General features: G+C 40.2%; 1 protein-coding gene across 3 annotated transcripts; it reads left to right on the top strand.

Moving 5' to 3' along the window:
* The first annotated feature begins 1,513 nt into the window (after window positions 1-1,513).
* On the top strand, window positions 1,514-22,145 carry NTMC2T4 (Calcium-dependent lipid-binding (CaLB domain) family protein). 3 transcript variants are annotated; one of them, XM_087685044.1, is made up of 12 exons: window positions 1,514-2,006; window positions 2,323-2,543; window positions 2,627-2,728; window positions 5,654-5,704; window positions 5,791-5,908; window positions 6,007-6,128; window positions 19,284-19,382; window positions 19,522-19,602; window positions 19,882-19,967; window positions 20,180-20,405; window positions 21,205-21,369; window positions 21,516-22,145. In XM_087685044.1, the coding sequence occupies exons 2-12, from the start codon at window positions 2,439-2,441 to the stop codon at window positions 21,807-21,809; spliced, it is 1,449 nt and encodes a 482-aa protein (XP_087541170.1). In that variant the 5' UTR covers window positions 1,514-2,006; window positions 2,323-2,438; the 3' UTR covers window positions 21,810-22,145. The 3 variants fall into 3 exon arrangements, with proteins under 3 accessions (XP_087541170.1, XP_087541169.1, XP_087541168.1); XM_087685043.1 differs by having other exon boundaries at window positions 2,191-2,543; XM_087685042.1 differs by having other exon boundaries at window positions 2,147-2,543.
* The last annotated feature ends 394 nt before the right edge of the window (window positions 22,146-22,539 follow it).

The following is a 22,539-nucleotide window of genomic DNA, read 5'->3' as shown; positions in this document are numbered from 1 at the left end:
AGAACAAGTTAAAGAGGAATCTAAACTACTAGAACCCTCTATGCCATGAATTGAACATGCTACCAAATATACCTTCACTGGCATGTAGAAATTATACGATTTAGCCATACAAGGTAGATGTCAATGAAGCATATAAGGGGGTTGTTATAATCTTCCATAAGAGGGTAGTTATAGTGTACAAGAGGGTTATTGAATAAAACGTTAGACATTTGGCTCATAAACATCGATTGTGACAAATGGCCTTCCTCGTTGTTCATTCAAACTTTGTATATTTTTATGTTAGCAAGAAAGAAGAAAACTAAACAAGTTGCTCACACACATCCATTTTCCCACCACTAGTGGACTTGTGTACACTTGATTGTGTACACAGGTTGGTCACACACATCCATTTCCCCACCATTAGTGGACTTGTGTTACCTAATTTGTGGCAAACTACATGGGGCACTGCAACATGCTTACTGGGCTGGGATAGGCCTAGCAATTAGTATGAAAGCAGTGCTCTTGAGTGCACTTGGTAGACTATGATCCATGCTTTCTTATTCTTGTAGCCAAAATCTAACAACATAAATCTACAAAGCATTGATGTTAGCAATATCCTCAAGATAACCATTGACCATGGAGTAAGCTTGGTTGCACCTTCACTATACAAAAAGCAAATCTAGCACCATCATTCTAAGATTTGAGCTCCTAATTACTTGAGGTGAGAGCTCCTTGAGGCAAGAACCCTACTCTAATTCTAAACTACTTTTAATTTGTAACGCACATACAAATTTCCATGTATGCTACTATCAAGCCATTAATTAATTGGTCATGTTGGCAAAACACATGGTAGCTCACCCTTTGTGGTCTCTTGCTTGGCTTTATGACAATGGCCTACCATGTGCAAATTGCTTTGAGCTTCCTTGTACACCCCTCCATACAAGTATTTGTTGTTCTCATTTGTTTGAGTTATGATAAGAGCTTTGAACCGACTCACAAAATATCACTTCATGTTTTGTAAGATCATTGTCATTGTAGGATGGAATGGATTTGTGTTATGTTCAACGATACATATTTCCTAAACCTTATTAGAGAGAGAGGCACAATACAAATGTTAAGCTTGACATATTAGTCATGCAAGGTAACATACTGTTAGTGCTATGGACCATCATCATCTTTGAGCTAACAATCCATTTCTACCATGCAATAGAAGTCTTCATGAAATCACGATAGAGGGAGATGGCCAAAGATATGCTACAGATTTAAGACTTCAAATGTTGGCCTCACAATCCAAGTCGGTTGCGGGCTGGGGATGGTGTCACATGAACTGGGGCTTAGGAAAGGGTTTTGGGGGGGGGACTGAAGCATGCGAATTAAAACAGCCACGAGGGGCATTGAAGGGGGTGATTAGTTTAGCAAAGGAAGGAAGAAAAGTGGAATTGTGTCGAGGGAGTGGGGTTGACGAGGGAGGCGATTGGCCGGGGGCCTGATCTGGACACAGAGAGAGAGAGAGAGAGAGAGAGAGAGAGAGAGAGAGAGAGGGGGGTGGTGTGTGGGGGCGATAATCATCTATCGTCTCCAGACAAGAACGGTAACTTGTCGTTCCGGCAGGCAGGCAAGTTCTCTCTCTCTCTCTCTCTCTCTCTCTCTCTCTCCATCATCTCCCTTTCCCCACTCCGCAACATTCAACAGGAATCATCCTCTAGAGCATCGCGAGGAAGAAAGCAAGCAAGCACCGACGCCACACACCCCCAGAGAAGACGAAGCCGAAGAGGAGCCTTTCTTTCCATCGCCTTTCTCGCCTTCCTATTTTCTTGTTGCTAACCTCACCCGCAGAAGACGACGACGAAGGCCGACTTGGTCACGGGAGCTTCCTTCCATCCTGGCCGTGACGATGGTGATGCCTTGAATAGGTTTCTTCTCGCCCCGGCGTTTCGCTTTCTTTTCTTCACATCGTGAAGCTTCCCGCACCTGCAGCCGCTCCGAGTAAAAGAAGCATTTGCCGCGTCGTGTTTTGGCCGCTAACGGTAAGCTTCCATTTGTTTTGCTCCTGCATCCTTCTTTCCCAACGCCACGCTTCCATCTGTTTTGCTCCCGTATCCATCTTCCCTTCTCTCGCCCTTCTGCTTCTTCTGTAAACTCCAATATTCCCTCTTTCCGAAGACAGGCAACAGGCTCACGTTGTTCTTCTCCCTAGCGGTGTCTCGACAGAGATCTTCAGCTCCTCGTTCTTTACGACTGCAACACCTTGATCTCATCACCTTGGATTAAACAAGCAGATCAGACATATTCCTTTCATAAGCAGACTCCAGCTAGTTCAATATTAAACTTCCGTGCATTCAGAGCCTCTTACGGGAGCTAAAGAGGACGAGAATAGGAAGCCTTTTGGACACCTGGAAACGCCCGAAGATTGATCTACCATTTCTTATCCGACGCACAGGCTCTAGTGCGGCAGTCAAATGGGGCTTTTCTTTGGCTTGTTAGTGGGTTTCTTCTCTGGCCTTGCCTTAGTGGCAGGGTTGAAATATGTCATGGCAGTGCGAAGCAAAGCACGCATTTTTAAGGTTAGCAAAGAGGAAATGAAATTGATTTCCTAGTGTTATGTCACATGCATCACATGGATAATTCACTGATTCTGCATGTACAGGCCGCTGGCTTATCTCTATTAGGAGGAATAAAGCAAGACGATATAAGAAGGCTATGTAGCAGCAACTACCCACCATGGTTATCATTCTCAACCTTTGAAAAGGTTGGTTGTTTAATCCTTTCAATTTTAAGGCCAAAGAGCTATGCGACACAACTTCTTCTTGTCTAACAGGAGTGTTGCATTTGCTTTAGTTAATTTGAATGTACGCTGTTTATGATAAATATCACGAAAGGCTGCTACTCAATATAAGTGTGCCATAATGCGATCTCTTAATCCTTCAAAGAAATGTATTCAAGATGATAGCATGCACCAGCTTTTTCATTGGGAAATTAGAAATACTTGAAAGATGTGCTATTTAAGATATTGAAAAATATGAGTTTGAAGCCTAGACTTTATTCTCTAGAGCTCAAGCAAGAAGAATGTTTTGGAATCAAGGCCACAACCCCTCTACATGGAATCGATTAAGAAGCTAAGATTAAACATACTTACCAATTGCTCAAAAGTTGCTCTGGGCTCTTGCATATATCGTTGTTGGGAGAGAGAGATCCCTCTCTGGTTGTGTTATGGAAATAAAGGTTTGTATCAGAAATAGATTTACGATGTCCAACTTCTCTTGAAGAAAAGACTTTTTCTCCTCATTTCATGCATGTGGAGCTTGCTTAAGGCCGTAGACGGCTTTCTTCAACTTGTATACCTACTGTTGGATGATGAGAACCTAGGGGGAGGTTCAACATAGATTTCCTCTTGCAAATCTCCATTAAGAAAGGTTGACTTAACATCCAATTGATATATTGGCCATCTCTTATGGCTCGCTAAAGCAAGAATAGTCTAGATGGTAGCTATGCAAGTAGTGAGGTAAAAGTTTTAGTGAAGTAACAAGTTCACACGAAGTTGCCTTGAAAAAGATTTGGCAACTTAAATAAGGGTTAAATGTAGCCTTGGCTATGATGGCGAGAGCCATGGGTTTAGTAAATTCATGAACTAGGATTGAGCTTGTTACATAGGTTATGTAGGAAATAGAGTGTGTGGCTTTGTTTCTAGGGAAAGGGAGGGGGGATGAGGGGCACCTAAGTGAGAGGTAGAAAACAAGAGTGTGATAAGTGCTTCAAGAAATAAGAGAACCATCCGTGTCCCATTTACTATTGAAGCTAGGGAAAAGCCTCAATAACAACTAACTGTCCTTCACCACTGACGGTGTATAAAAGTTGATACAGTTTGATATCTCTAAACTATGTAGTGAAGTCTAAGAAACTCATGAAACAAAAACTCATATAATAGATAATGTAACCACATTAAGGATAGATACTTCCCAAAGTGTGCACTTTCAAACTACATATGCACATTGCATTAACTTTTCACGACCATCCTATCTTGGAGATCGAAGAGCTTGTGTCATTGGAGTTTTAAGCTCACTTGTTGACGAAAGGGAGAAGAAATGATGGTCAAAGTGGAGATTGGAGAGCTTGCACCATTGGAGATTGAAGCTTGCTTGTTGAGGAGAGGAAGAAGAAACGATGGTCAAAGTGGAGATTGAATGGAGGTTGTGATTGGATCATGAATCATCAATGCCATGCGTTATTTTGATTACAAGGGTTAGAGCCATGGGTTTAGTAAGTTCATGAACTCGGATTGAGAGAACCATCCATGTCCCATTTAGTGTTGAAGCTTAGGAAAAGCCTTAACAACAACAAAGTATGCTTTACCAATTGCGTACAATAGTTAAAACTTGATACACTTCAATATCTATAAACACTATTTTTAGTGAAATTTGAGAAACTCATGAAACTCAACTCATCTAATGGACAATGTAACCATAACTTTGTATCTTTCCTCAAGGATAGATATTTCCCAAAGTGTGCACTTTTAGGTTGCCCTAATTTTTCATGATCATCCCATCTTGCTTTTTGTAACTTGCCCATATTCCTAAGGCATTGGCCATTTTTCAAAGTGGGAAAGGGGGATATGTCATAAGGACATCCATTTTTAAGGTTGCAATTTACATGACAATATATATTTTGAGGCCATAAATGTCATAACCTTGCATTTGGAGTCCACATCTACTTGGCGTCAGTATCCACTTGCTTGGTGTCATCTTCCACCTATTAGGTGTCATTCGTCAATGTTTGCCATACACACTCTTATGTTTCTCCTTACGAACCCTATTGTCTCTTTGGCTGCTTAGTCATTTCTTAAGAGTTACAAGTGAATCAATCAAGAGCTTTTGACAGCAAGAAACTTGATCATGTACAACAGAATGTTGCATTTTTGTTTGTGAGAAGGAGTTTTATATTTCAAAGGATTGGCTGTACTATTTATATGGTGCCAAAGTGGTGATTGTATTTGATCAACAAAGCATTAAGTCGCTTACCAATCAAGACAACCAAACTATGACCTAAGGTTCCAAAAAGAAAACTATAACATTGCTGTAGATTGCCTTAGAAGGATGCTCATGATTAATGAATTGAGTTTCACCGAGTTCTCTATTCTCTTGAATTCATTAGAGGGAAATGTTAAGTTGATCTTGCATATTTCAAAATATGGGAGAGCATAATTGGATAAAGTCAAAAAATTTGTTCCACTTGGTAACTGAGCTTTTGATACATGTCCTTTAATGTTATTTCTGCAATTTTAAAAATGTTCTTGGTCAGTTGTCTTTTCTGTCTAGCCAAAAATGGCTATGTGCCATGGTTCAGAACACATGGCTTTAATTGTGATTCTTGGAAAACATCACAAATCATATAGCTCGTGAGCTAAGTATTCATGCCAGTTTTTATGTTCATAATGGTCTAGTTTTACTTTTGCAATGTTTAGCTCTTTTTGATTCATTGACTATCTTTGATTGAAATGTTTAGATTTGACATTTGGTTTGGAAGGTTTTCTTAAAATGAACTCTATGGAAATGTTGGTGTCTCATGTTAGTTGTTTGAGATTGCCTATACTATTTTTGAGTTGTATAATCATGTAGTTTTGCCAAGATTGTCTTATATCTTAGTTTTTTGGACGCATTGATTTGGTATATCATGATAGGTGAAGTGGATGAATAAAATGCTGGGGAAAATTTGGCCTTCTGTTGCTGAGGTAAGTTAGCATAGCTTTTTTCCTTTGAAATTTGTATCAACATGTTTTATTATAGCGACTATCACGATTTCTTTTTTACTTTGTAGGCAGCGTCTGAACTGATTAAAATGAATGTGGAACCCATGCTAGCATTGTATTGTCCCCCGGGATTCAAGATGAAGTTTTCAAAGCTGTTGTTGGGAACCGTGGCACCAAAAATTGATGGTTTACAGACTTTCTTCTTTTGTAACTACATAATATCACACAGTAGGTATAATGTTGCAATAATATTATGTAATGTGTGTTCTATGACATATTTCTAGGTATAAAAATGCAAACCTTGGAAAAGGGGAAACTAATAATGGATTTAGATTTCAAGTGGGGAGGTGATCCGAGTATTATTGTTGCCATTCAAACTCCAGTCGGTGCCACTCTACCTATTCAGGTATTTATTCCATTATAACCATCATGCCTTTTTAAAAACATAGGTGAATCAAAGCAAAAGAGTTGGGGGTAGTCAATCATATTGGTTGTTTTCTTCATAAAGTATAACTAAAGGAGTAATGTATTCTTAATGCTATCTATTTGCTTCAATTTTGTAAAAGTAAGTGTAGTTTATCTCATGACTTTTTAGGATTTTCATATAATTTAGGGTTCAATGATATTTTAGTGCAACCAAGGTATCCTTACCCAATACAAGCTTAAGAAGTAGTAAATATGCATCTCTTGAGTTGTATCGTGACAGAAGGCAATAGAACTATGAAACCAGCTTTAGGAAATAATCTAAAAGGGTAGTGAACATAAAGTAGCTTTCACACATGAAATAAATTAGCAAATAAACTAAAAGACTCATTTTCTAGGCTTTCTAGGCATTTAAACTGCTATTAAAACAATTGTTATCCCTAGTGCTCCAAGATCTTGGTGACCCTAGGGTTAGGGTTTTTAATGACGGTTAAGCCCTTTAGGGTTAAGTTTTTCTATAAAAAGACATGTTTTACAACGTGGCACATTGAATGTGGCATATTCATTGTGGTCCATTTGAGCATTATGCTCTTATTCATCAATATGTTGGCTTTCATTCATGATTTGAGTAATATTGTGCATTGATTGTCTCTCTCTCTCCCGATCACTCTCTCTTTCCCATTTATCTTGCACAATTACTTCATGCTTTTGCTATTAGTGGTATTAGAGCAACTAATCCACAATATTTGCTCATGACCATTATAGCCATTGCCATCATGTCGGCTTCTATCCTTGCCAATGAGACGTGATTGATGGTTACAACTTACACGTCATTGCTTCGGCACGTCATTGCTTCAGCCATTGTTGCCACCGCTTGCTCTCTTGTTTTCTATGCCAATAGCTACTTCTTTATGTCAAGTTGCTATCATTGGCAACAAGCTTCACTTAGTTGTTGCTTAGGTTGATACCCTATAGACTTTAGCTCCAATAACACAATTTCTCTTTAATCTTGCAAGTGTGCCAACTTATAGGCCAATGCTTTTTCTTTAGTTGTGATACAAACAAGGCATTGTGACAACTCTTAGTTTGCCACTAGCAAAACTTTTAACGCCACCTTTGCTTGATGGCACCACCCCTATGCCATGTTGTCTCAGCTACTTTGTTGTTGTCTATATTCACTGGCTCGGGTGAGGAGGATTGCCTTGGTAGACATGTGTATTGCCTTGTGCTGGGGGCATTGTTAGTTCAAAGTAGACCTATTGACTATCTCAAAAGTGAACTGCCTCACCAACAAATAAAATTTTCTTTGCAATGACACTTGACTTGCCATGTTGTCTGTACCAGTCGCACTTGCCTCAAGACATTGCTTTTTGCCGCGTCAGTTTCATTGCTAACATGGACTTGAAAAGCTTGCCACACTAGTGTATTTATGTTGAATATCATGCGTCTTTGCTTTCTCCAACCATATATTGATGTGCAGCCCTCTCGATTGCTTTTGAAGATTTTGGGTACATTCAACATTGTACCAAGTCTTTGTACTAGGATTGTGCTTGATTACCGATTACCTTGTCCTTGGGATCAGCATATTTAGGCCGATTTGACTGAGGCTTCTATTCCAAAACTTCTTTTAGAATATTTGATCTTTATTCAAAGATAATGTACAAGGTAGACTTTCAGCTCACATATGTGTCAAAAGTGGAGCAGCAATGGAAACGTAAACATATGCTGTAATAAACTGTTGAAACACAAGACGAGAGAAAGGGAAAGAAAGAACACAGTATAGATGAGAACTTAGATGTATGCACAGGAAATGGAATCCATATATCAGACATGAGATTGTCGCATACAACAGTGAGTCACTGGCTACGTTGGCACCGGCTCCTCTCCACAGGACCTCTAGGTGGTGAATTGAACTAACTGAGGAGGAGGAGCCCATAATATATATAGGCATGAATAATGCCATAAAATATGAGGTCGGCCAGCAATAAATGCCCAATATGACCATAAAATGACACAATAAAAAATGCCTAAATAGCCTAAATAATGTGCCTAAGCCTCTACAGCTCAGACTCACATGAGCTGACATATCTGCTAACAATATGCACGCACGATGCATAAGCTTATCATGATCATGCTATTTGGTTGAATTGTGTGCTCGTTGTAGTGGATCTATGGCATTAATCCTTTTCGCATGTGATGTTGACTTTAATACCCTTGAGTTTCGGTCCCTAAGGGTCACATAGTTGCAAACCGTACATTACCTTTGTTATAACCTACTATGCGGGTCTAAGATCACTTGTCAATGGGCAACTCTATTGCACTCTTCTAGATATCTTTTACCGTCCTTGGTCTTGGCTGATGGATGGCTACCTTGACATGGGTAGGGTGCTTGGGTGCTTTGCACTAGTTGTAGATGCTTTGTACAAGGAGAGCGCTTATCTTGGCTCTATTCAGCAGCCAGCTTGAACCATATCTTGAAATAGTTGTGACATAGTAAATGCATTTATGAAGCATGTTTGGGAAGTCCAGGTTGAGCCACTCAAGTGTGGGGGACATGCTAAGAGCTCTTGCTTTTGGTGTTAGACTTGTCTCCTAGTTGTACTTGCGTGAGCACTTTTGCATTGCACTACTAGGTAGACACACCTTCTAGGAAGAGCACAACTTCTCTGTAGGCAAATTGAAGGTGGAGCTAAAGTATCCCTTAACATGGCTGACCATCTATCCCTTGTTAGTTGCTACCATTTCTTACATTCCCTTGTGGAGTGATGCTCGGGTTTAAATTGAGATAACATAGAATGTATGAACGTGACTAAAACATATGAACTTAGATAAGAATGCAATAGACACAAAAACACAAAACACAAATAGGGAAGGAAGAGAACTTTGAAGTTAAAGAATCAATGTTGTAAAACGAATGACAGAATGCACATATGCTCAAAGAAAGAGCAATAAAAGTAGTCAAAGTGTGATGTCCACTAGAGATGGATCTTGAGGTTGGTAACCACTAGTTGGAGCTGAGATGATGCTGAATGTGGAAGGATAGCAGGCTGGTTAATAAACCCAGCAGTTTTCGAGGCCGAATCTAGCAAAACACAACAATGCACTACCTAAAGATGGAGGCACTTGGTCATTGGGGGTTGAAGACGGTTAGGCAATAGCAATCTTGAGTGTATGCTCATGTAAGGTGTCTTGCAACGGTCGAAAACGCAGACAAAAGTGGTGGAGGATTGGTGACAGCTGACAATGCTAGCAAATTTGCAGCAAACACATCTTTGTCTAGAGGTGCTAGGTGGTTGGTTGTGTGATGTGGCAATGGTCAACAAGGATTGGCCTTTTGGTAGAAGGGGAGCTGATGTCTGAAATTTGCAAACAAGGAAGATGACTTGCAAGACAAGCGATGGCTGAATGGTGGGCAGCTTGTTTATGGATGAGAGGATCCTCCCAAATTAGGGTTTGGCTTACGAGACAGAGAGATTCTCTACGATTATCCATTGTTTAGTGAAACTTTAGGTAAGTTACATATTTTGGGATTGTTTTATAGAGCTAGTTGGTTTACAACCATTGTCCATTGTCTAATGAAGCTTTCGGTAAGTTACATATTTTGGGATTGTTTTAAAGAGCTAGTCAGTTTACAACACATTTTCTAGCTCAACACGCTTCTCAAGCTTAAAGCTAGGACTAGAAAGGAATTGCAAGCGTAGCTGTAGCCCATTATCACCTCAAAATGTCCCACCCTAAAGCAACCTGGGCATTGAACAAAGGATGCAAATGAGCTGTCTAATGGCCTACCAAGGCCATAGGGGTGATGGATAACTTAAATTAAGAGCTGAAAGGGTCACCCTAGAGAGGGTGTTGGTTGGTTGCCCAACAGTCTACCAAGACACAAGACATGCAAAGGCAAATAGAACCACTTTGAACTTCTTTTTTTGGGTTGAGATATGGTTGCTGGCCTATTAAGTATTGTGTCCCTAGGGGAGAATGAAATGGGATGGTTAGATTCAATCACATCACAAAACAAACAAGCTATCTTGACCACTTGTGGGTGGGTGGTGCTAGTGATGAAGGAAAAGGATGAAGATGTATGAAAGTGTGGTGGAAATAGAGCTGCCGGTGGAAACAACTTAGGATTTACTCAAGGGTGCAATGCATGATGAGTTGCATGAGGCTGTTCTTAGACGAAACGAAATCATCCGATTTATCTAGTTCGGTAGATTTATCTGATTTGTTCAGTTCGGATTGGACAAAAAGAAAAGGCCTTAGCAATTTGGGAAAAAATGGGATAGATTGAAAATTTTCCTCTTCCTCTATCTCTACCTCCCTTACCGACTCCTCTTTCTCTACCTCTTACCACCATCTATTCCTCATTCTCATTCTCTTCCTCTACCTCTCTTCTACCACCTCCTCTTCCTCTACCTCGAGCTCCATCTTTCTTGCTGCCTCCTCTTGCCCTCCCTCTCTCTTACCACCTTCCTCTTGAGTTTTTCCCTACCTTTCTTACAAGTTACCACCCTATCTTTCTTAGTACTCATTGGGTTAAAGTATTTACTCCCTTACCAACTCCTTTTCCTCTACCTCTTATCACCACCTATTTCTCATTCTCTTCTCTTCCTCTATCTCTCTTCTACCACCTCTCCCTATATCTTTTATCATCACCTATTCGTCATTCTCTACTCTTCCTCTATCTCTCTTCTACCACCTCTTCCTCTAACTCCATCTCCCTCTCTCTTACCACCTCCTCTTGCCTTACCTCTCTTACCACCTTCTTGTTGAGTTTTTCCCTACCTCCATGGTAATGGGGAATGGCCGTCCTGGGGCCTCGGAACGTGGGACCGCCGTCCTAAATGGATGTGCCAAACTGCGATGCTAAAATGGGATGAGGGACGTCCACTAGCTTGTCCCTAATAGTCGTCCCCTACCTTGTCCCCTTGTCACGTCCACTGTCAGGAGACTTTTTTTTTGAGTGGGTCTCTTTTGGGGAGTGGTCTTTTGGTGGGTTTTTTTGTGGGACTTTTTCCAAGGACTTTCCCTTTGGTAACACATACACATATAAAATCAGCATATTTTATACGAAGTTGAATCAAATCAGCCCACATTGCACATGAAAATTTTCTATAATGGAAAATACATGTATGCATGCATGCACATGCATATGTTCTTTGGTAGTATACATTCACCTAGTAACATGGGGCCGGTTTTGGGGACAAGGATGGCAATGGGAATGGGGTTAGGAATTGCCATCCCTTGTTACCATGAGAGGAGACTCTTATATGGAGATGGGATGGGATTGGGACGGGAAGCTAAAAAATGGCATACATTCACCCACCACATCACATGCGTACGTTTTCAAATGCTATTTATGTATGTTGTTTCCTTCCTTGTTTCCATTCCTTGCTTTTAGCCGTCCCTTGTCCTCGTCTCCGTTTTTGTTTCCCGTTCCATGTTACTTCCCCATCTTTATAGACTTATTGGGTTAAAGTATTTACATTTGGTCTTGCCTCTCGTCTTGTTTATTATTAAAGCAATGAGGTCAAAGTTAGTATTGAATAGATAATGCCTTGTGACGCTCTTCTCAGGTCATCACTCTCATGTTGAAGCAAGTAATACTTACTAGATTAGCCCTTGAGTTCTATATTTTTAAAAGATCGTATGAGACACTGTAGTTTATTTGACATTTTTTTGTGTACTTTTAGTATAAAATAATATCTTCCTCTATGCTACTTAGATCGCCAAACTGATGCCTCCATTGGCTCTGAAAGGGGGATAAAATATTAGAACACTTGGCCAGAATTCAGCCAGATCACTCCTTCATCTCCCACTTTGGAGTGTTGTTCACTACTTGAAAACGGTGATCGCACGTTACGCGATTTCGCCAATCTCTCTTTTCACATAAAATCCTCTCAAATTGGCTGAAAGCTACATGCTTTCTTTTACATGTTATCATAATCTAGAAGTTGTTTATAGTTTTATGGATTTTTACAAAAGATAATATCTAAAATATCAAAAATTGGCTAAAACTTGTCCAAAAATCTAATATTTTTGAACCATGGACAATAACACTAATGTCTAAAATGGTAGTACCATACTAAGTCCATGGATTGGATGGATCGTACTTGACTATCTTGAGATGCATATAGATATGTTGCATGTTGAAAATGTGCATTCAATAGGTGGTACTTGGATAGTGCTCCTTGGGAAAATTGTTCACGCAATGCAAGGGGAGGTACAATAGTAGGAGAGGTTAATGTTGAAGACAATTCCTTATTAACCATGGATGTACAATAGGAGGAGAGGTTAATGTTGAAGACAAACGTTGAAACCTATAGAATATCAAGGGTAGGAATTCCTTATCAACCATGGATGTTGATGGCAAAGGATTGAGCCAGGTAGAAGCTACCTAAGCTAGGTAGAAGCTACCACCATGATGGCATCAAGAGATGTCGCAAGATCTGCCTTGGGAGGGGAAGCCTTGCAAGGGGAGGTACAATAGGAGGGGAGGTTAATGCTGAAGACAAATGTTGAAACCTATAGAATATCAAGGGTAGGAGTTCCTTATCAACCATGGATGTTGATGGCAAAGGAGGAGCTAGGTAGAAGCTACCACTGTGATGGCATCAAGAGATGAGATTTGCCTTGGGAGGGGAAGCCTCCATGATATAGAAGAGCAAGTGCCTAAGAAAGATGAGGCCTCAAAGGAATGATGAACTTCTCATGTCTCCAACCCAAGAGGAATCGGTGTGAACCTACATATTAGTCCTACATTGAAATATACAAGTTCAAAAAACGATTAGAATTTGTAAAAAGAGGAGCTTCATGGCTAGATGCTTCAAAGCAAAATAAAACAAAAGCCAAAATGATATGAGTGATGAATGTATGAAGGAGTGTGTGTGCAAATGTAATGGAAGAAAAATGAAGAAAATCCCAAAGTGAAAGTAGTCTAAGGATAAAGTAGTCTATGGGCCAACTCATTAGTTTAAGGAACTATAAGAGGGCCATGTAAAAGCTCGATAGCTTGGAGGACCCTAAGGATGCTAGTCTAAGTGTATGACATCATTGCGCAAGGTCATCAGTAGGTCTTTGCGAACGAAACTCATGTCGAGGCAAATGGTCCTAGATGGGGGGGTATAGGAGAAGATGCTAGGATGGATGAAAAGTGCAAATGGAGTGGTGTTACAAAATCAATCATCTACTTCTTTCGGAGTACTGTAAGGTAGGGTGGATGAGATTGATTGTGTGTTGCATGTCTAGTGGCATGTGTACCAAGAGGTCCAAACGGAATAGTGGATTGGAGGCGAAGCCTCAATTGACAATCTAGGGGGAGTTGAGTGTGGTTTTTTAGCTTTAGTACGATACTTCTTGTCTACATGGTTTGATTTGTGGGGGGTTTGTAAAAAACCTATTTCTTCTTAGCTATTGCTAGATGGGTTTGGTTTCTTTAGTATCTTTTGGTTTGTTTGAGGAAGGGGTGTCACTCTTGTTTTGAGTTTCCTTTTAGGCTTGAGAGTTCTTACTACCTCCAATGCTCTCGTTCATATAAGTGGTTATTTTACTAGTGTCCCCTTTGAATAGGAAAATGGGGTTTCTTATGGACCTGGTCATGGGATCATCAGTTGACTTTGCAAAGCCAATGGTGGAAAACTCGACACCTATATTTAATCAATTTGACTTTTAGATCATCCCCTTCCTTAATAGAAAACTCTTGAGTAGTAAAGGAGATGACTTAACAACCTGATAGTAGGACAAAGTGCTCTAACTGAGAGTGGTTCTCAAGAAGCAACCTCAATATTAATTAACTCCACCTTTGTTGTAGCCTTGCCACCTCTCCATTGACAAGGTGGGCCAGTTTAGGTTTGACATAGTCTCTAAACCAATGACTAGGTCTCGAAATTTCGAGACTCAAGCACTTGTTGCATAAGGTTAGATTAGGTAGTGAAATCCAACTCGCTAAAATGAGTCTTATTCATAAAGGCATTCTTGGCCATAGCAACATGGGTGGTAGTACTGAGGGAGTAAGGGTGGATAGGATGAGTGAGTGAAGTATACATGGGAATGAACCACGGATTGTCCACCATGCATAGATGTATGTACAATGGATCCAAAAGTGCATAGTGAAATTCAATTGGTTAAAATGAGTCTTATTCATAAAGGCATTCTTGGTTGTAGCAATAGGAATGGTAGTGTTGAGGGAGTAAGGGTAGGTAGGATGGGCAAGTGAAGTATACATGGGAATGAACCTTGGATTTTCCACCATGCATAGGAGATGTGGGGTGGGTAGGATGAGCGTGTGAAGTACACATGGGAATGAACCTCGGATTTTCCACCATGCATAGGAGATGTGTGTATTGGGCATAGGCAGGGTAGCCCGAGGAGGAGGGATAGGGACTTTGTAGGTAGAGGATGTAAATCCTTGTGTGGGAGTGACTCATGGATTGTGTGATGGCGCATTGTAAGCTGATGTAACTAACTAGCCTTCCTTCCGTGGATGGGTGGTAAATCCCTGATTACAACTTAATTACAGTAGGAAACAATTAATGCAAATCTGAAAATACAAATTTACCTACTGATTTTGAAAAATGCACACCTGATTGGCCCAAAATTGGCGCCCCTTTCGGTATTTCTTTAGCTTTATTGAAGAAGTTGATTTGCAATGGGGTTCTTCCAATCCCTTTCGGTATTCCAACTCCCCTTGCTGTGATGAATCACGAGTAAGTCTTTAATCTGATTTGCCCCTTGATTCGGGCAATCAATTAGCTTTCACCCGCTTTGATGGAGATGGAAAATGCCCCAAATTCAATTATTTGTTGGTCTCTTTACTTGAATAGGCTAAAACCAGCTTCAACCCTGTTGAATCTAAGTCTTGGAGCTTCCAATTTTTGGCATGCTTCTCAAGGCTGTTGCTAAACCCAATTTCCGCTGTAGATTAGGGTTTGCAAGAGAGAAATCTGAAATTTCTCAGCCTGTGAAATGGTTGGGAGATGAGATGTTGTAAAGAGAGGAAATTCAGAGCTTTGTCGTGAAGAATGACTGAAAATCAGTCAAATGCAGCAGCTGCCCTGCTACAATAGCTTGTAGATGCAAAGAATAGAAGAAAATCAGTCATTTACTGTTGTTGCTCTGTCTCAACAGCTTGTAGATGCTTCTCCTGCTATTGATTGGTCTTCCCTTGTCCTTGGCAGCCTCAGAAGGTTCTCTAATGGCTGGAAATCAGACCAGCAGCCTCCCCTCCCTCTCTCTTGCAGGCTGAATTTATAAAAATACCTCTCCAATCTCTAAAGACATTTTTTAGTCTTGCATGGGCATTTTTGACAAGTGGCAGCCTTCCCTAATGGTTTTTCCAGCATTTTCCATGATTAAATATTAATTTTCAGCCTTTAAATACAAAGAATTAATCTAATAATTATTTCGATGCCCTAAAAAAAAATCAGACTGGCCAATAATTAAATTGGCCAGACAACTTCCATTTCCGAGTGTCTCTGTGCCATCTTTGACCATCAAATTGGCGTTAGCTACCATCTAACGTCACTTCTCTAGTGTCACCAATTGACACTTTTGGCCAAATGGATGACCTATGCCAACAACTCGCACTAGATACCACCAAGTACTTGTGCGGCACAACTTCTAGCAACTTTTGCCTTTGACATCTCGTGATTTCTTTGGGTCTTGGGCTCGTAAATTTACTCTAACCCTAGTTGCATCTCATATGTGCAACATTTACTTAATCATGTGATTAAAAATTAATCCACATGTTAAGTGAGGTTTCAAAAATACATGTCCTCATGACAGTTGAGGATGGATTTTCTTGCTTTAGATAGGTCGATGGAAAGGGTGGTGAACTGCCAAGGGGGAGGGATAGAGACTTTGTAGGTAGAGAATGGAAATCTGTGTGTGGAAGTGACCCATGGTATGTGTGATGGTGCATTTGAAGCAAAGGATAGATATCCTTGCCTTAGAGAGGCTGATGGAAAGGGTGGTGAATTGCCAAGGCAAGTGAGGTAGATACCCATCGCAAAACATCCTAGGGTTGGCAAAAGTGACAAGCAGAGTGAGGGAGAGTGGTATAAATGTCCTAGGATAGATAGATAGGTGTGCTCACTTATAGATGTGTGTAATGGACAATATTAATACGTGGGATTTCCACTAATGATGTACCATGTAGCAAAGTGGCATCCACACGTGGGTAGCTCACATGTGCTGCTGAATGCTAGGAATAGAAATAGATGTTCCTAATCCTAGTGTACTTGATTTAATCCTAATTTATTGGGAACAAATGAAAGAGAATCTGTAGAACAGGTTGGGATGAGAGGTAAATGTGAACCAAAAATGCGAACTCCATGCTCAAAAGCAATGGAGGATACAATTGCAAGTATACATGTGGATGTATACCTTTGTCTAGAGCCTCCTCTATTGAAGTTAATTAAACTTTTCATGATTCGAATCTTGCACATCAGAAGAAGAAATAGGGAAGGATTTTGATACATACGACTCAAAAGGTTTATATGAGTTTGACTTCAGGCATGGTTGTGATCAAGAAGATGGATCGCTAGTCATCCTGAATGTAATGTAGCATGTCCTTGTGTGGAGAGGTGACCAGCCTCACCAACTAACACAATACACAAATAGAGAAGAAAGAGAACTCTAAAGTGAAAGAATGAATGCTGTAAACGAAGGAGTGATTTTACATGCGCTCAAAAGCCAGAGCAATGGAAGTACTAAGCAGTGGTTTTGATACTATGTGAAGAATGCAATAAACACAAAAATACAATACACAAATAGAGAAGAAAGAGAACTCTAAAGCGAAAGAATGAATGCTGTAAACGAAGGAGTGAATTTACATGCGCTCAAAAGCCAGAGCAATGGAAGTATTTAGAGTGTGAGGTCCATTGGAGATGGATCTGGAGGTCTATAACCACCAGTCAGAGCTGAGGTGATGCTGAATGTGGAAGGGCAACAGGCTAGTAACCAAATTGCAGTAGTGTAGAGTCTGAATCTGGCAAAATGTAGCAGTGTACCACCCAAAGATGGAGGTAGCTGGTCACTGGAGGCTGACGACAGCTAGGCAGCAGTTTGAGTGGTTTCCTGATGCCTAAAGTGGTTGAAAACGCAGTCAGCAATGGTGAATGACTGATGTCAGCAAATCTGCAGCAAATGCAGCCTGGTTTGGAGCCAGCAGTGGTGGATGACTGATGTCAGCAAATCTGCAGCAAATGCCTCCTAACTGTCATTGCAATCGTCCAGTCATGATGTGTGTGCTTGTGTGCAACTTCGCTTGCAGCTCCCACCATGTACTGACTTGTCGCGTGTCACCTTGGGCTACATCTTTAGCTGCCACACACTATCTATCACCACAGCCTAGACGCATGTGTAAAAGTGGGTATTTAGGTGTGAATACTTTTTACACCACTTAGCATTAAAGAAGGGTCAAAGGTGTAGGTGGATACCTCAGCCTACATATTCAGGCCCTATCACTTGTACTTTCATTCCAGTCATCTCAACTATCATTATCAATCAGTCTTTCGGTTTGTACTTGCAAGATCTCTCTCTCTCTCTCTCTCTCTCTCGGCCCCCCCACCAAAAAGAAAAAAGAAAAAAAGAAAAAAGGAGTTCCATCTGCCAAAGGCTGCTGGTCCAACCATCTTCATGAGCTCCATACCCAACAGGGTGCATCCTCACAAAGTAGGGTTTGGTTTACGGGGCAGACACTCTCTAGGACTGTGCACCGTTTAATGAAACTTTGGGGCTGTTTTGAAGAGCTAATCAGTTTATAATGCACTTTTAGCTCAACATCCCCTCCCATCTTATGAGTTCCATACACCCTCCTGTTCTGGATTTCCATGAAGACCCTTGAACCAAATTGAAGAAGCCCTGATTACATAGAAATGTGCACTAAAATCTTATAAAAATAGAGTCAGTTGTGGGCATCCTATTCCTCCGTAATCATTTCTCTTTCCAACCATCAGCCCTCTGCTCTTACACTGCTGCCCATGCCCCATTTGGAGCTGCTGGCTTTATTCTTGAATGAGATATTAAAGAACATTTATAATGGTTTCTATACATGTGGTAGGTGCAACCAATTTTCCTTTATGAGTAAAATGAAAATGGCCAATAAGAATATATCTATACGAGGACATACCTACATAAAAGTAGAATTGGATCCAAGATGAAAATATTGAAATATGCAGTTCTTATGAATGCTAAAATCAGCTGGGATCCAGATAGTCTTCTGCTGCAGACAGAAAGACGACCTCAAGGATGTTAATAGTAAAATGTCTAAAATTCTATTACTGCTTGAAGATATGAAAAGGAGGACCAAAGGTTGCAAGTAGGAGAAATACATCCAAATCTTTTATAAATAGAGCTAGTTGTGGGCATCCCATTCATCTTGATTTAGTCATCACTGGCCTTGGGTCAGCTGCCCTTTGATCTCACACTACTGTCCATACCCCATCTGAAGCTGCTGCTTGTTGTTATTTAGATATCATCATTCCAGCCTGCTGCCACCTTGGAGAGCTACTGACGTGTGCTACTAAGCTCATTGTGATCATCCAGGAGCTGTGGCCTTCTGTGCTATCTTGGCTGCTGCCACCTGCCTTTTGCATTCTGTACAGCTGCGTTGTTTGTGGTAGTTTCTGCATTTTTCTTTTTGTACCCAAGCACTTCTTTACAGTGCAGTGTTGGAGCTGTTAATTTGGCATGTTATAGTTTTTATATATCATAGAGGGGGAGCTTCAGTTGGTGGCTCTACAGGACGAGTCAAAAGGTCATTTGAATGGATGTGCTAGATTGAAACGAAACCTTCAACTGTACATACTGATGTATGCCTACAGCCCTTCAATTTTTGTTTTTCCAACCCTTGTATTGGGATGATTCATGAGATGATTCAGGTCCTATCATGGTGGTACTCAATGTTTTGTTTTTCCAACCCTTGTATTGGGATGGTTCATGAGATGATTCGGGTCCTATTATGGTGGTATTCTAGCATTCTTTTTAGTCAACATCTGTTTTTAGCTTGTTACAGTATCCTTTGTGTTTCTTGCTTTCAAGTGTAAAGACGATCTGTAAAGGTCTTGTCAATAAATTTCAGCAGCTAGATCTGAAATGTTTTACTTTTCCTGATAGCAGCTTCATTGGCTTTCCTGTGTAGCTCAAAGATTTGAGGATCTTTGCCAAAGTTCGGGTCATATATAAGCTTGCTGAGGACATACCATGTATCGCGGGTGTAGCTGTGGCCCTGTTAGCTGAGGTAAGCCTTCTAAAACACTCTCTGAAAGAATTTGGTGTTTCCACTAGCGTCCTTTCAATTGTGTTGCTTAAATCAAAATGTTTTCTTTATTGGTGCTTTATCTTGATTATTCTTAATCAGAATTTACTTTCCTTGGCAGCCAAAACCAGAGATAAAGTACACACTGAAACTAATTGGTGGAAGTCTATCTGGTATGCCGGGTATATCGGATGTAATCAAAGTAAGTGTCGTGGTTTCAAGCTGCGCTGGGTTTCTCTTAAAGATAATTTGAAGCTTTGTTCCTGATAGTGACCTATCTCAAAGTACATTATACTTAGGATCATGACTCCATTGAGATATCTTGCCGTATATCTAATGTCTGTGCATGTGGGTTGTTAAATTGCAAGTGGGTCCTCTATGAAATTAGACATTAAGATGGAAAAACAACATTTTATTTGTGCACTTCAATGTGTTTTTTTTGAGTTTTCATTATGCCTTTTTTTGGGGGTGGGGTCTGCAGAATATTGTTGAGGATGCTGTATCTGACACCTTGGAATGGCCTCACAGGATAATAGTACCAATTGCTCATACTCCTGTTGATTTGAGGTACTCTTAATAGGTTGTAAATGCAGAGTTGATTATGTGCTGGATATTGTATATTTACAACTCCATTGCTATCAAAACTCATAGCATAAATTGTGGTGGTGGTGGTATTTTTCCTTTTCTTCTTTTCTGCTTTTCTTTTTTTCTTTGGAATATATGTGAATGAATGTATATTAAGCTTTAACATCTATAAGCTTTCTTTTCTGTACCTGTAGTGATTTGGATCTGAAACTTCAAGGAAGATTGAGGATAACAGATATGAAGGGGCTCTCATTAAAGAACATAGAAATGATTGGGAAATCAGACCCATATGTCATTGCCTATGTTCGTGTTCTGTTCAAAGATCATACAGAAACTGTTGAGAACAACTTGAATCCGGTATGGAACAAGGTCTTCGAGTTTGATGTAGAGGACCAAGAAACACAGGCACTTGTACTTCAGGTCTACTCACTCATATTCCAGAGTCTTTTGACAAGATGCAATGTGCTTTGTTTCCTTAAAATTGATACGTTGAATTATATTTGGGGTCTGATACAGGGCATGCTTTTCAACTTTAGATTAGTTTACAATAATGATTGAATGGTTCAATTTAAGAAAACTTCTGAAAGTCTTGAAGTCAAAGAAATTGACACAATGGTAATTTTTGAACTACATAAAATGAGGGAGCAAACTCTTTAATAAAAAGCCAACCCTTATATCTGGCTAGCTTGCGTCGAGGTACCAAGCTTTAGAGAGAGTTCATGTTTATGGTGATTCCTAACTCTTTAACTTAAAGCTTCACAACTGGTTTTTGTGCTGTACATTCTTAGTCAGGTAATGGAAGGGCTTGGCGTGCAGAACCACATAGCCAATTATGACTGATTCACAAGAATAGTGGAATTAAAATTTTCCATTGGCTTTTAAGCCAAAATTTTGAGTAGTTGGTTAAGTAGTATTCATGTAGTCTTTCATTTAGATTGAGCATTGTCGATTAGTGTGCCCCCATTTGTTATCCCAGCCTGCTGGGATAAGCTGTACATAGACGAAATTGCAGTCACACAATTACATACTTCACAACCCCTAAGGCATATTTTTGGACATTTTAGGGTGAACTTACCTCTCACAGGTTCATGAGAAATGTTAATGGCCTTGGTCCAGGGTGAACTACCTTGGTGTCAAATGCTAAATCTTGGCTGATCAATTTGTACGTCTGTGATGGTGTCTAAAGGTCAGCAACAGGACTGACCTTGGGTTTTGACAGGTGATGGATGAAGACAATCTGAAGGCAGATAAATTGATGGGTTTCATAAAAGTTGCTTTGGCAAAGTTGAAGCCTGAGGAAACAATTGAGCTCAAATGTCCTCTCATGCCATCCCTGGATAACAATGTGAAGGACAAACAGGACCGTGGGTCGATAAGCTTCAAGGTGGACATTCCAATGTTATATTCTGTCTTTGTTTAACAGCAGACTGCCATGTATGGCAGAATGTTTTATATCTTTTATATAATGGCAGACTGTGACTGTAAAGTTTTCTGCTTTTGGATTCTTCTGCATTTGGGCAAATGATGCAGGTCCATTACCATGTATATAATGCTGAGGAGGCAAATACTGCAATGGAGAAAGAGAAGGCTGTGCTTGAAGCGAAGAAGAAAGCTGCAGAAGCAAATCTTATCAGTGGAACAGTGGATGTCATTGGAGGGGCAGTAGGGGGAGCAGGGAAGCTGGTGGTTGGAGGAGTGGGTATGGTTGGTAGTGGCATCATGAAAGGTGGAAAGTTTGTGACCAAAAGCATGTCTTCATCCTTTGCATTAAAGAAACGAAATTCTGGTCATGAGAATGGAGTTCCAGACTCACCCAAGCAGTAATTATTTTACTTGATGATATCAAATGATTATTTGGGAGAATATGCCTTTTGGATATGATCACTGTCTCTCAATGCGCGAGTTTTGAATCTGTATATTTGTGCTCTTGGACAAGATTGACCTCGGTGGTTTCAAAAAGAGATTATGGCAAGTGCTTAGAGAGCTTGATAGGTCCTACATTTCCAGAAAGTAGACCTCTTGGATAGACCTTGTCATGTACAATGAGGGCTATGCAAGTATTGTACAGCATTCCAGCCTATTGGAGTTTTCTTATGGGCGGAAAATTGTAATGATGAATCTTTCATGTTCTTGTAGTCCAATGTGCAATTTTTTAGTGTAGCTGGGCCACTCTCAAACGATAGAAGCCTTCTGTGCTGGTGAGCATTGCCATCTTATACCAAAATGTGTCTCGTGGCTCTGTATCTTACAATGTGATGTTTTACTGAATCTTACAATGTGATGTTTTTGAACATCTGAGACCAAATAAGAGGAGTAAGTAAAAAGAAGGGGTCTAAAAGAGTGATGTTTTTTAGTGTCACACTAAATAGAATGATCATGAATTAATGATCAGAACTGTCAACAGAGAATTGATCCTGCTAGCTCTTCCTTGAGTAAAGTTGTTGGAGTTCACTAGAAGTATGTTAACGCTCCAAGCGAGTAAGATCGAAACCATTATGGATGCTTTTTGCGAAGAACACGCTGCTCTTTTGTTTAAAAGAAAGAAGAAAAGTAA

The sequence above is a fragment of the Lygodium microphyllum genome, chromosome 9, assembly GCF_053477565.2.
Source record: "Lygodium microphyllum isolate KBCC chromosome 9, Lygodium_microphyllum_v1.1.10, whole genome shotgun sequence".
NCBI lineage: Eukaryota > Viridiplantae > Streptophyta > Polypodiopsida > Schizaeales > Lygodiaceae > Lygodium > Lygodium microphyllum.
The sequence above is the reverse complement of the archived record's forward strand: the minus strand, read 5'-3'. Positions and strand labels throughout refer to the sequence as shown.

Bases quoted from the DNA above. Each gene is read 5' to 3' on its own strand.
- NTMC2T4 (XM_087685044.1), top strand. From the start codon at position 2,439: ATGGGGCTTTTCTTTGGCTTGTTAGTGGGTTTCTTCTCTGGCCTTGCC. The intron at 5,909-6,006 runs GTTTACAGACTT...ACATATTTCTAG, and splicing joins CGTGGCACCAAAAATTGATG to GTATAAAAATGCAAACCTTG. The intron at 20,406-21,204 runs GTCTACTCACTC...GGGTTTTGACAG, and splicing joins CACAGGCACTTGTACTTCAG to GTGATGGATGAAGACAATCT.